The following is a 14,505-nucleotide window of genomic DNA, read 5'->3' on the forward strand; positions in this document are numbered from 1 at the left end:
CAATTATTGATAAGTCCAAAAATTAGTTGTTATAGAATATTTGAACAAAACAGTTAATTATGTTAATCTAAAAGAACAATATGCTAACACCATACAAATAGAGTGTTTAGAGAGTGCCAATCCACTTCTAAATGATGTCATACCATTCATATATATCAGTGAATATAATAAGCTGCCTTTCTTTTTTTTTTTAAAGTGCAGTGAAGGGATAGGGTAAGAGAGGAAGTTGAGGGGGCAGACAGGGGCCAGATCACAGAGAGCTCCTGGAAGGAGCTTGCATTTTATCCTGAGAGCAATGGAAGTCTATCAGAGAGAGAGAGAGGAGGAGGAGTTTTACATTTTATCTTATGTATTTGTTTGTTTATTTACTTATTTTGGCTGTGCCTGCAGCGTGGAGAAGTTCCTGTAAGTTCTAGGAGGATGGGGAACATGTCTGTTTTTGTTTATTGGCATATAGTAGGCACTCAGCAAATATCTGTTGACAGGCTAACTCATTTTCTGACTGACTTGAGTGAATGTATGTGAAGAAAGATCCACATAAATACTCTCAAGGAACAAAGGAAAAGGTGATTTCTGAAATGAGCTAGAAGAGATTACAAATGCTTCCTGGATGCTGGTTCGATGGATGATTATGATTATCACTGATCAACTTCAAGTGATCTTGGTGTTTGTTATAACAGAGATTGCTGGGTTTTATTACCTCTTTGTTAGTGTATTTTAGTAAATTCTTACTTGATTGATCTGGTCTTAGGAAATAACCCATCCTCTTTTGGCAGCCCAAGCATGAACCTCTCAGCATCTTCTGTGACCTCATGGGTGTGGACTATGATGAGATGTGTCACTGGCTTTGCCATCGGAAGTTGGCTACTGCCACAGAGACATACATCAAGCCCATCTCCAAGCTGCAAGCCACCAATGCCCGTGATGCATTGGCCAAGCACATCTACGCCAAGCTCTTTAACTGGATTGTAGATCATGTCAATCAGGCTCTCCATTCTGCTGTCAAACAACACTCTTTTATTGGCGTGCTGGACATTTATGGGTAAGTATATTTGGCTTAGTGTTCTGCCAGAGAGCATTTCTCTATAGAGATTATATAGTAACTCTAAGTGAGTATTTGATTATGTCTCCTACTGGTGAGGCGAAGAGAAAGAAGAGAATTTTAAAAACTTTAATTTCATTTGCTAGTTTGCCTTCTCTGGGTACTTTTCTTTGATAATAAAACCCTTCCTATACATTTGTGCTTTTTGATACCTCATTTTTCATTATCTTGCTTAGTTTTCAAAAGAACCTAGAAAATTTCTATTCCCTGTTCCTTTCTGTGTGTATTTAGACACTGTGAATCTGTGACTTGACAAGAGCAATGGCTTTATCATAATTCTGATTGTTCCTCACCTGGGGATGAATATGCCTTCAAAAACTCAAATTGTCTGCAAGCTGAAGCCTTTAAAAAACATCTCTCTGCCACTTGGCTGATGCCTATCTGCTGGATACATATTTCATGTTACTGACCCATAAACCCGTATCTTCACTGATGTGGAAAGTTTCACAGTGTTGGGGAATTTCCCATTTCTTTCTAATATGGATGTTTTGAATATTTTTTAAAAGCTATTTGTACCTTTTTCTCTTCTTCCCATGTCGTTTTTGGTTTTACAGATTTGAAACATTTGAGATAAATAGTTTTGAACAGTTTTGCATAAATTATGCAAATGAAAAACTACAGCAACAATTCAATATGGTAAGAATTTTCTTGCTTGAATAATATTCTGCCCAAAAGTATTCTCTTAAATTCCTAGTCTGTGTTTTAGGTCTGGTTCCTGAAATGATGTGAATTACAGTTATTATCTATGGTTTAAAACAGTTAAGATTCTGAGGAACTTATGTCTTTTTGTTTGTTTGTTTGTTTTTCAGGCTGAACACATTGAGAGAGGGAAGTAGAAAGTGTGTCATGTAGTAACATAGGGGGTATGATACTTTGAGCCCAGGGATTTCCTTCAGTTGGTTTTTCCTGAGGCTAATTATGTGTGGAGTTATGACTGTCTTAACTCTTACTTGTATCATTAAGACATCAGAACAATAACAAAAAAATCACACCGTATTCTCTTTTCTACATATTTTTTACGTGTTCTATTTTACATATTCTTTTTTCAACGATCCCAGATGATGGCAATGGGTTTATTTATTTATTTATTTTTAATTTAATTTTTAATTTTTTAAAATTATTATTTCCCCAATACAATTTTTTTTCCTACTGTACAGCATGGTGACCCAGTTATACATACGTGCATACATTCTTTTTTCTCACATTATCACGCTCCGTCATAAGTGATCACACATAGTTCTCAGTGCTACACAGTAGGATCTCATTGCTAATCCATTCCAAAAGCAATAGTTTGCATCTCTTAACCCCAAGCTCCCAATCCATCCCACTCCCTCCCCCTCCCCCTTGGCAACCACAAGTCTATTCTCCAAGTCCATGATTTTCTTTTCTGTGGAAAGGTTCATTTGTGCCCTATATTAGATTCCAGATATAAGTGATATCATATGGTATTTGTCTTTCTCTTTCTTTTTTTTTTTTGTCTTTTTGCTATTTCTTGGGCCGCTCCCGCGGCATATGGAGATTCCCAGGCTAGGGGGTCCAATCAGAGCTGCAGCCACCGGCCTACACCAGAGCCACAGCAGCGCGGGATCCGAGCCGCATCTGCAACCTACACCACAGCTCACGGCAACGCCGGATCATTAACCCACTGAGCAAGGGCAGGGACCGAACCCGCCACCTCATGGTTCCTAGTCGGATTCGTTAACCACTGCGCCACGACGGGAACTTCTGTCTTTCTCTTTCTGACTTACTTCACTCAGGATGAGAGTGTCTAGTTCCGTCCGTGTTGCTGCAAGTGTAATTATTTTGTTCTTTTTTTATGGCTGAGTAGTATTCCATTGTGTATATATACCACATCTTCCGAATCCAGTCCTCTGTCGATGGACATTTAGGTTGTTTCCATGTCTTGGCTATTGTGAAGAGTGATGCACTGAACATGTGGGTGCATGTATCTTTTTTAAGGAAAGTTTTATCCGGATATATGCCAAAGAGTGGGAATGCTGGGTCATATGGTAGTTCTATGTATAGTTTTCTAAGGTACCTCCATAGTGATTGTACCAGCTTACATTCCCACCAACAGTACAGGAGGGTTCCCCTTTCTCCACACCCGCTCCAACATTTGTTATTTGTGGACTCATTCATGATGGCCATTCTGACAGGTGTGAGGTGGTACCTCATGGTAGTTTTGATTTACATTTCTCTAATAATCAGGGATGTTGAGCATTTTTTCATGTGCTTGTAAACAGCCATCTATATATCTTCCTTGGAGAAATGTCTGTTTAGGTCTTTTGCCCATTTTTCCATCCATTGGGTTGTTGGCTTTTTTGCTGTTGAGTTGTATAAGTTTGTATAATTTAGAGATTAAGCCCTTGTCCATTGCATCATTTGAAACTATTTTCTCCCATTCTGTAAGTTGTTTTTTTGTTTTCTTTTTGGTTTCCTTTTTTGTGCAAAAGCTTTTCAGTTTGTTTAGGTCCCATGGGTTTATTTTTGCTTTTATTTCTGTTGCTTTGGAAGACTGACCTGAGAAAATATTTGTAAGGTTGATGTCAGAGAATGTTTTGGCAGTGGGTATATTTAGAGTGGCTTTTGTGAAGTAGTAATAGCAAATATCTTAGAGCATTATCATCATGTTGGGAGATTTGGAGAAGCTCAAAAATGATTGTAATAGGGGACAGCCCAGGCCCCCCAAGGTAAAATGCTTGGGTTAGAATCCAACTCTGCACTGATTATCCAGGGAACCTTGGGAAAGTTAGCTGACCTTGTTGGGCCTTAGTCAACTCATCTGTATAATAGAGATGATAATAGTGCCTGTTGTGTATAGTTATACGAATTAAATGAGTTGGGATATGTAAAGCGTTCCCCATATGCTAGTTACTATTTTAAGTGCAAGATTAGGGGTGGTTATTAGTATTGATGTAAGAGGATATTAAAATGAGTCACCCACAAGTTACTTACCATTTCTGACTTCAGTTTCCTCTTCCGTAAAATGGGAATAATCATAATAATAGTAGTAGATTAGTCAACTAGAGTAAATAATTGAATATTTATAAAGTGTTTAGACTAGTCCCTGCCTACTTTTAAATAAAATAGTATTGTTAAGTGTTTACTCCAAAAAAAAAATAATAAATAAAAATGAGTCACCCACAGGAATGGGAAGATAGAAGAGAATAGAGCTGAAGGACAGGAAAGAGCCCTTACTATCCTCATCTTATAAAGAGAGAGGTTGAATGGTATAATATGTAACTGATGAATGAAAAATAGAAGCTTAAAGATACTATCTTATTTTTTTTAATTTTTAATTTTTAAATTTTTTGCTTTTAGGGGCCACACCCACAGCATATGGATGTTCCCAGGCTAGGGGTTGAATTGGAGCCATAGCTGCCTGCCTACACCACAGCTACAGCAATGCCAGATCCAAGTTGCATCTATGACCTACACCCACAGCTCACAGCAATGTTGGATCCCTAACCCACTGAACGAGGTCAGGGATTGAACCTGCATCCTTGTGGATACTAATCCGGTTTGTTACTGCTGAGCCATGACAGAAACTCCAAGATGCTATTTGCCAAGATGCCAAAAGAATCTAAAAAAATCTATAAGTAGTAATATTGAGAGGTTAGAGGAAGAGCAGTGGAGGGGTGGTATACATGAATTTAGCCTCATCTATCTTGTCGAGAAATCAATAGATAGTTTCAAACAACTAAATTAAAAAAATAATTAATAAGCATGTTCTCTAGAGGTAAATATCAGATAAAATAGCTAAGGAAGTTAAAAATGGTCACTTCCAGACAATGAGACTGGAGTTGGGGGGGGTGGAGTGAGATTTCACGGGATTGTTACTTGCCATCATAAAACTACTAGGCTATCTAATTTTCAAAAAATATTGCATGTACTTTGATAAAAATTTGGACTACCTTTATTTAGCAAATCAAGCTATTTAGCACAGGTAAATAATGTGGAAGTGATCTTAGAATCTTAGGCTTATGACTCTGTCCACAAGAATATGACTGGTGCATTTTGCATCTCTGCATAAGGAACATTAATAAAAACTAACAGAGGAGTTCCTGCTATGGCTCAGAAGTAATGAACCTGACTGGTATCCATGAGGATGCAGGTTTGATCCCTGGCCTCAGTCGGTGGGTTAAGGATCTGGTGTTGCCGTGAGCTGCAGTGTAGGTTGCAGATGTGGCTCAGAGCCCCTGTTGCTGTGGCTGTGGTGTAGGCTGGCAGCTACATCTCCAATTCAGCCCCTAGCCTGGCAACTTCCATATGCTGCAGGTGCGGCCCTAAAAAAAAAAAAAAAAAGCCAAAAAACCCCACAAAACCTATCAGAGACTGGAGTTCCCTTAAGTGGTGCAGTGGATTAAGGCTCCAGCATTGTCATTGCAGTGGCTCTGGTTGAAGCTGTGGCGTAGGTTCAATCCCTGGCCCAGGAACTTCTACATGCCTTGGGTGTGGCCAAAAAAACCCCAACAAAAACAGAAGACCAATCAGGGACTAAATTGAGCATTACATTTTCTTATGGTTTTCCTGAGTTCTTAATGCTTAAATCAGTGGTACAGCCTTCTGCTCTTTCCCAGTGTATTCTGGCACGTGATGACTGGAAGTATAAAGAACCAATGCTAGTCTCCTTGGGGACTGGCTAACTTGTCTGTTTCTCAAGGGCTTATGTGTGTTTTTGACTCTCTTGTTTCTCTTTCCTTCTTTCTGTCTCTATCCATCTGTTTGTTTTTTTTTTTTTTCTCTTTCTCTGACACACATACACACACACACACACACACACCCCATATTGATCTAAGCCTCTCACGGTACCACAGCTCCACTCACTCTTACTATCAGATGGCATATTCTTTCTTCCTATTCTGTATGTATTTTTCTCAAGGTTTCTGAGTCCTCACTGCTTCACACTTTCTGTGAACCCAGCAGTGGTTGGAATGCTCCCATCCTCCCACCCCTTAACTTGTTTAGCTCCAGTTCAACTTCTTTCAATGTCAGCTTCCACTGTTAATTGCCTGTTTCTCAGTTCTTATACTTGAGAAAGAGATGTGATTAACCCATTTCCTTTGTTTATCAGAGATGTCTGGCATTTGATTACCTGTGGCTAAGAGCATGGGGCAAGAATTTGGGGCTTGGGGTGGTGGCAGGAGGCAGGGGCAGGCAGTGGGGGCAGGCAGTGGGCAAGAGAAAAATGGTGACTGGTATGTTTTCTGTTTAGAAACATTACCACATTGACCAAGGATTCCTTGCCATATTGAACTCCACACCCACATGTCATTTGGACAGTTAAGCATAGAAAATTTTTGAGGCCCTATGGATTTTTCCAAACCAGACATAGAAAGTAGTGAGGGAAACAAGCTCTAAAGTTTGGAACAGTGTTTCTCTTGTCAGGGTGGAGACTGCATATAATTATTTAATTTAGAAAAGATGGGGTTCATTGTTTTGGAAATTATTGTTACCATCATTCAGGGCATCTTGCTGACACATGGTGCCCTATTTGCCTTCTCATTAATCAAAAGAACAGAAGAAATTTACTTTCTAATTAACATGACATAAATATTCATGCAGATGATGGTTGGGGTTTTTTGTTTCGTTTTGGGATTTTTTTTTTTTTTTTTGACTAAAGCTTTTTGCAGCTGGTTAGACTATAAATGCTGCAAATGAGCCAAGAGCAGCATTATAATAAATGTAGAATAAAGTGGAAAAGTTCCAGGTGCATGAAGAAGGTAAGTATCAGAAATCTTGGTAACCCCTAAGTTTCATGGGATTTGGGGTCCTAGAAAATAAATGTGTCTGCTAATAGACACAGAGAGCTAATCTTCTCTGAAGATGTGTGAGAGAGCCAAGGGAGACAAGACAGGAAAGCAGAACCCTCCAAGAATGAATGAGTTGAGGTCACTGGCATCTGTAGAGATTAGCATTTCTGGGTTGGCTGTTTTGGCTGGACAGTTGCGAGCAGGGAGCTGAGCAGTGGTTGGATTGCCCTTTCCTCCTGGACCAACTAAACTACCTTTCAGGTGCAGAACTCAGATCACACAGCCCTTCCTCAGGAAAGCCTTCCCTCACCATGCTGTAGCCAAACTGCCTGGGGACTCCTGCTTTCATTCCTAGCTCGCCATTATTTTCCTCTGTAACACTAGTACAGTTTGTAATTATACTTCTTGTGATTATTTGATTTCTGTCTGTGTCTCCCACTAGTCTTCAAAGTCCATGAGGGCAGAGCCCATGACTATTTTGCTAATGGTGTGCAGTGACTAGTACAACGTAGACAGTCAATACACATTTATGCTTAAGCGAGTGAAGAAGGAAGCAGTAGCTGAAGCATTTAGCAGAAATGGCAATGGATTGGTAGTGGTTGCAGCTGCTTGCAAAATTGAATGTAAAATCCAAAATGAGCCATAGATTCCCTGTAGAGGATAATCAAGGCAGACACAAAAGACCAACTGTTCTCTAATTCTGAGGCACATGAACTTCAACACCACAGTCCCTTGAGAGAACACTTTGTTATGCTGTAAGCATCGCCCAGAATGTTTCAGTAGTCTGGAGGGCATCTCCTCTGCATAGTTGTTCAAGGCCAGCTAAGGTATTTCGCACCCATGTGGTTAGCAACACTGCAATAATTTAGAGGACCAAAAACTATATAGTGCAGTTTTAGATATATACATATCAAAAAGACTTCCACGTTTGTCAGCAACTTAAATACGTACACAAATTTTCTCGTTTGCCAAAAATCCTATATAGCTGAGATTTTACTGTCTGTGGTTTATATTTGCTTTATTTTATTGTTCTCTGTGTATTAGTCATATTTTTCCCATAAGATTATTGCCAGAAGCCATCGAATATCTCAAATTATGTTGGTATCCCTTTATAAATTTTGTTTTTTGACTGACATTATTTATGACAATGATGCAGTAAATGCCAGTTTTTAAAAAAAAATTTATTGAAGTATGGTTGATTAGTTTTTTCTTTTTCATTTCAGCATGTCTTCAAATTAGAACAAGAGGAATATATGAAAGAACAAATTCCATGGACACTCATAGATTTTTATGATAATCAGCCTTGCATTAATCTTATAGAATCTAAACTAGGTATTTTAGATTTGTTGGATGAGGAATGCAAGGTATGTATGATTTTTCTGATATACTTAGTATTACCAAGGTCAGAAGGTAAATAGCTTTAAGCAGAGATTTGCTAGTATACCATGAGGTCCTGTAGTGGCAACAAGTGGGGGTTATCCTAACTTGTATTATGGAGGGTCACTAGACCCAAAGAGTTCAAAATATAATAGAATCTAAATGAATTTCCCTTCTGTTTTCAACTGATTTTAGATGCAAGCACTACCAATTTTAGCCACTTTTGTTATTGATATTTATATTTGGTACTTTTTGTTCAGTGGTATGACATGGTTAAAGAAATGTAAGACCTTGTACAAAAGATATTTTCTAAATATCCATAATTTTAAAATTGACTAGTTGTTCCTTATTACTGATATACATGGTTGGGAGGGAGTTTTAACTTTAATATTTGAAGATATAGTATGTAAAAGAGAAGATTCCGGAGTTCCCGTCATGGCGCAGCAGAAACGAATCTGACTAGGAACCATGAGGTTGCAGGTTTGATCCCTGCCCTTGTTCAGTGGGTTAAGGATTCAGTGTTGCCATGAGCTGTGGTATGGGTCGCAGACATGGCTCAGATCTGGTGTTGCTGTGGCTGTGGCTGGCAGTTGTAGCTCTGATTGGACCCCTAGGCTGGGAACCTCCATATGCCATGTGTGTGGCCCTGATTAAAAAAAAAAAAAAAAAAAAAAAAGACATAAAAGAGAAGATTCCTACCTTTACTGCTAAGTGATTTTTTTTCTTTTTTTTTGGGGGGGGGGGTGGTTAGGGCCACACCCACGGCATATGGAAGTTCCCAGGCTAGGGGTCAAATCCAAGCTGTAGCTGCCAGCCTGCACCAGCCACTTCAACCCCCTGAGCAAGGCCAGGGATCAAATCTCCATCCTCATAGATGCCAGTCAGATTCTTTATCTGCTGAGCCACGACAGACATTCCCTACTGCTAAGTGATCTTAAATAACCTATCCTTTCTCTTAGTTGCTCTCTAGTTTATATGTCATTAGTTACAACTTAACATAGGTTGATCCTCCTAAGCATCCAGGTTTCCTACAACATTAAGAATGCAAAGACAAATACTGAATGTTTTCACTTAAAATACTTAGAATCCAAAAAATAAACTAGGTGAATGAATTTAACAAAACAGAAACACCCTCTCAGATACAGAGAACAAACTGGTGGTTACCATCACAGGGATGGTTGGGGGGAGGGGCAAGATGGGTGAAAGTGGGATTAAGAGGAAAAAACTGCAGTCCTCTCTTGGCTCAGCAGTTTAAGGATCTGGTGTTGTTAGTGCTGTGGCTCTGGCTATAGCTATGGTAGGGGGTTCAATCCCTGGCCTGGAAACTTCTGCATGCTGTAGGTGTGGCTCCCCAAAAAAGAGGAACAAAATACTAGGTATAAAAATAAACAAGATACAAGGATTAATGTATAGCACAGGGAATATAGTTAATATTTTATAATAACTTTACATGAAGTGTAATCTATAAAAATATTGAATTGCTATGTTATACTGAAACTAATATAATATTGTAAGTCAACTATACTTATATTTAAAAAAAAGAATGCATGTAAAGATGCTCAGGCTTGCTTGAGATTAAATAAAATGTAAATCAAAACAAATGAGGAGTTCCCATTGTGGCTCAGCGGGTTAAGAATCTGACATAATCTCCATGAGGATGCAGGTTCTATCCCTGGCCTCGTTCAGTGGGTTAAGGATCCGGTATTGTTTCAAGCTATGGCACAGGTTGCAGATGCAGCTTGGATCAGTGTTACTGTGGCTGTGGCATAAGCCTCAGCTCCAGCTCTGACTTGACCCGCAGCCTGGGAACTTAAACATGCCACAGATGCGACCGTAAAAAGAAAACAAAAACAAACTGGATACTGCTTTTTACCTATCAAGTTTAAATTTGATAATACCATTCATTTGATAATACCAAGTGGATATTTATTGCATATATTTTCTTGGTGAAGGGCATGAGTTAGTACAACATACTTTAGAGGACGTTTGGCAATATTTATCAAGATTTTAAATACACATAACTTTTGACTCAGCATGGAACTGCTAGGAGTTGACCCTATGAATATACTTGCGAAAGTATCCAGGGTATACATGCAAAAGGAGTTGTTGTGGCAGTTTTCATAATAACAAAAAAAAAAAAAAATCAGAAACCTAGTGTCCATAAATACAAGAAAGCTATTATTAAGAAGATTGTAGAATGATCCTATTTGTGTCTGTCACAAGACAGAAGACAGAAGGATGAAGAAGTTGGTGGAAATGGTGAAAGGAGACAATTCTCTCTTTTATACTTTTCTGAATTGTATAGCTAGTTCACGTGTGCAAGTGTTACTTTTATTTAACAATTTTTAAAAATACTCGATAGTCATATTTCATCTTTTATTTTTAAGACTTCTGTTTTAAAAGCATATAGAATATGAATTTGATGACCCCTGGTATAGGCAGATTGAGCTGCCCAAAGCTTGGTCTGAGTCGCCCACAGGAGGGTCTCAGTTATTGCTTTTGGTTAGTCATTGGTTTGGGGCCTCTAAGAAAGAAATGTGGAAGGAATGAGTTCCTAAACTGAATGTAAAAGTTGTTAGGCGAAGCCAAAACATGGTCTCTTGGTTGATGCATGAGAAGAGTTTCATGACAATATTCATCTTGTTTCCTTTCTTTTTTGTCCCCTGAGTGAAGATGCCTAAAGGTACAGATGATACTTGGGCCCAAAAATTGTACAACACACATTTGAACAAATGTGCACTCTTTGAGAAGCCCCGTCTATCAAACAAAGCTTTCATCATCCAGCATTTTGCTGACAAAGTAAGGAAGCTTTCCTGTCTCTTTTCTTTTTGAATACTTAAATTCGAAGAGGAAAAAAAATCAAGTCAAGATACAGCATTTTTTTTCTTTGCTGAGCTTGCATTCTTTAGGGACTTACAGCAAAAGTAAGCCTCGTTGTTGGCATGTTGTTTGTCTCTTCCTTTAATCTAAATGGAATTATATTATGAAATAAATATGGGTCTACAGTCTTCTATCTATAACTCTGAAATCCAAGAAACTCTGAAAACCATAACTCTTTTCATCATTTAGTGGCTAAACCTGATCTCTGACCTGAACTAACATGAGGTTATTTATAGTCTTCATTTATTCCAGTTAGGCTGGATATTGATATATTTCAATGTGGAAATGGTAATTTTGATTAGTTTGATTAATTAAATCAGTGTTTGATTACTGGTTGCTTCCTCAGATTCTGCTAAAAGATGGAGTTCTAAAGCATAGCAGTCCCAAGGCTTTCAGAATAGGAATTGTGTACATGCGTCACCCACTGTGATGGATTTACTGGGTCCCTAGAAACAAGGCTTGCACACTTGCTGCTTCATGAGTTCTATAGTCTACCCAGAAAATCCAGAGCCACAACCTTATATTTCAAGGAGGTTGTGGGATAGGCTTCGGGGTGAGCTTCTTGTGGTCCGTTTCAGGAATTGAGGGTTTTCTGAGTCTGTCCTACTGCTAACTGGAGACCAGAGACCTTGGAATGGCTCCAGAGCCACCTAAAAGCTTTGTGGTACAGGCTGGGAGCCCCTTGAGTGGTAGATGGCTGAAGTCACTGGAGTTTTAGAAGCAGAAAGGGGCCATTCTCCAGTAGTTCCACTTACCAGGTCATAGGTATTTACTCAGTGCCACCTCCATCCCTCCTTGGCTCTTCAGCTTTTTCTTCAGTTGTTCCTTCTGATCCTCTCTCCTGCCTTAATCTCTTCTCTCTCAGGAGACTTACCCCTATGGGATGATAGGTTAGAAGGAGATACAGTGGGTCAGCCTTGGAGGAGCTCTCATTGTCCAACCTGAGAGAAGTGAACAACTTAGGAGTCTGCTTACTCATGAACTGGCAGAATCTTTTAGATCACAGTTAATCGGCACTACCACTGTTCCCTAGGAAGAGTAGTATTTGGGGAGTTTTACTCTAGAGTTAGCATATTTCTTACCAAGAATGATACTAGTGTCTCAGAATAAAACTAATGATAATACTTCACTGAGAGCCCATCATATATATAACCTGAGCCTAATAAATACTTTTGTGGTTGATGATAATATCTATTCAAAAGTTTTGAATAAGGAGATTTTCCCGTGTGTTTGCAGGTGGAATATCAGTGTGAAGGCTTTCTGGAAAAGAATAAAGACACCGTTTTTGAAGAACAAATTAAAGTTCTCAAGTCAAGCAAGGTAACCATGTATAAGCTTTCTGCAATCAGGATTTTTATTAAAATGTTAATTACTTAAGCATTAGCTTTTTAATAATAATAATGATTTTTCTAACAAAATCACATTTACTGTTAGTTTTTAATTTATCAAACACATAATACTTACTGTGTGTTAAATCCTGTTTTATTTTTTATTTTTTTGTTTTTGCTTTTTAGGGCCACACCTACAGCATATTGAAGTTCCCAGGCTAGGGGTCGAATCAGAGCTGCATCTGCCACAGTCACAGCAATGCCAGGTCTGAGCCACATCTGTGACCTATACCTCAGTTCATGGCAATGCCAGATCCTTAACTCACTGAGCGGGTCCAGGGATCGAACCTGTATCCTCATGGATCCTAGTCAGGTGCGTTAACCAGTGAGCTACAACAGGAACTCCAGATCCTGTTTTAAATTACTTGCAAATGTTAACTCATCTAATCCTCATAATAAGGTGACATTATCATTGTTCCCGTTTTACCGATGAGGGAACTGAGGCACAGAGACTTCATAGATAGTTTCCAAGCCAAATTAAAACCCAAGTTGTTGAACTCAGTCTGTGCTTTGAACCACTATGCAGTGGTGGTTTTTTTGTTTGTTTGTTTGTTTGTTTTGTCTTTTTAGGGCCACACCCATGGCATATGGAGGTTCCCAGGCCAGGGGTCAAACTGGAGCTGCAGCTGCTGGCCTATGCCACAGCCATAGCAACGCCAGATCCAAGCTACATCTGTGACCTACACCACAGCTCACAGCAATGCTGGATCCTTAACCCACTGAGTGAGGCCAGGAACCAAACCTGCATCCTCATGGATGCTAGTCAGATTCATTTTCGCTGAGCCATGATGGGAACTCCTATGCAGCGGTGTTTTATGTGAAATTGCCTCCGCAACAGTTCTAGGCTCTCTTGCACCTTTGTGAGAGACTATGAGAGAAAATTTTGTTTTTTTGTTTTGCTTTTGTTTTTTGCTGTGTCATTGCACTAGAACCATGGCCTTAAGCACTCCATCCAGATAGAGATTAACCTCTGGATCACTGAGTACAAATTTCAGGTGTGGTCCAAAGCACTTTGAAATTACTCTTCTTAGGCATAGATACCAGAAATAGTACATTCTAGCAGGTAAATAACATTCCAGATTGCAAAGAACCATGCTGGCTATCTAAAGTTGACCATGAGGTTGATCCCAACCTCTACCCTTTGAGCCTCATCAGGAAAGGTTGGGGAGGGGAACACAGCTCACTTTTATCCTAGGGAGCCAGTTTAACTAAGTAAATATTCAGATATTCAGCAAAAAACTAAAAATATTCATGTGAATTCTTTTGGATTTCTGACTGGCACTTTTTCTGGTTTATTCTAAGAAAATACTTTTAATGTCAGTGGAATATTATGTGAACATTTTGACTCTTGTTTTTGGAATAAAATCTTTTACTTTCAATTATTTTGATAATAGAAGGACCATGTAAGTTCATCCCATTTTATCCCTCAGAAAATAATGAGTCTATAGTCGAAGTGTATCTGGAAAACATCAGTTTCCACTTATCCTCATAAGTACTGGGCACTAATACTTTATAGCTTATAGGAATGTTGTATAAAATTCTCTCACAGTGCCAGTCCCTGAGTATTAGTCAGTTAAAGATTATAAATCATTTTGATTTATGAATGGTGATGAAAACCATGGCATTCTAGTGTTACTACTCTAAATAATGTAGCTTACACAGAACATTCACAGTTTCTTATTCCCCAGGCACCTATAATCTGTTGTATTTTTATTTTGACTTAACTTTTCTGACAGGCTAGTGGATCCTTACTTTCCGGAAAGTAGCTATGCATTCTGATGAATCATTTGGAGTGACTGCTAGTCTATATAGCATTGTTGCAGTTGGAGTGGAGGTGGTGTGTGATTTACGTAGCTTAAAGGGTTCCACTTCTCCCAGTCAGCAGAAACCCAACTGGTGGGTTATGAACTTTATATTTTAATTTGTCTGCACCTGATAGGAAGCAAGTGTAACCTAGATTTGTTCTCCTAGAAGTATTAATTTTAGAAGATCAAAGAGTTTTCAA

The 14,505-nt window shown here is 38.8% G+C and overlaps 1 protein-coding gene across 5 annotated transcripts in view; it reads left to right on the forward strand.

The window, feature by feature from the left end:
- MYO5A (myosin VA) overlaps positions 1–14,505 on the forward strand; it is a 232,704-nt gene that overhangs the window by 120,303 nt on the left and 97,896 nt on the right. For all 5 annotated transcript variants that reach the window (XR_014811231.1, XM_013992979.3, XM_013992982.3 and 2 more), the window contains exons 10-14: positions 777–1,042; positions 1,657–1,738; positions 8,079–8,219; positions 10,906–11,031; positions 12,349–12,432. Coding sequence is in view for 4 of the 5 variants with exons in the window: in XM_013992979.3 (XP_013848433.1) it covers positions 777–1,042; positions 1,657–1,738; positions 8,079–8,219; positions 10,906–11,031; positions 12,349–12,432 (699 nt within the window). In the remaining variant the exon portion in view is untranslated. The remainder of the gene's footprint in view (positions 1–776; positions 1,043–1,656; positions 1,739–8,078; positions 8,220–10,905; positions 11,032–12,348; positions 12,433–14,505) is intronic.

This window comes from Sus scrofa, chromosome 1 (assembly GCF_054392235.1).
Source record: "Sus scrofa isolate SSC_HxYL_T2T_F1_AM1 chromosome 1, Sscrofa_HxYL_maternal_Yorkshire_Landrace_v2.0, whole genome shotgun sequence".
NCBI classification, from domain to species: domain Eukaryota; kingdom Metazoa; phylum Chordata; class Mammalia; order Artiodactyla; family Suidae; genus Sus; species Sus scrofa.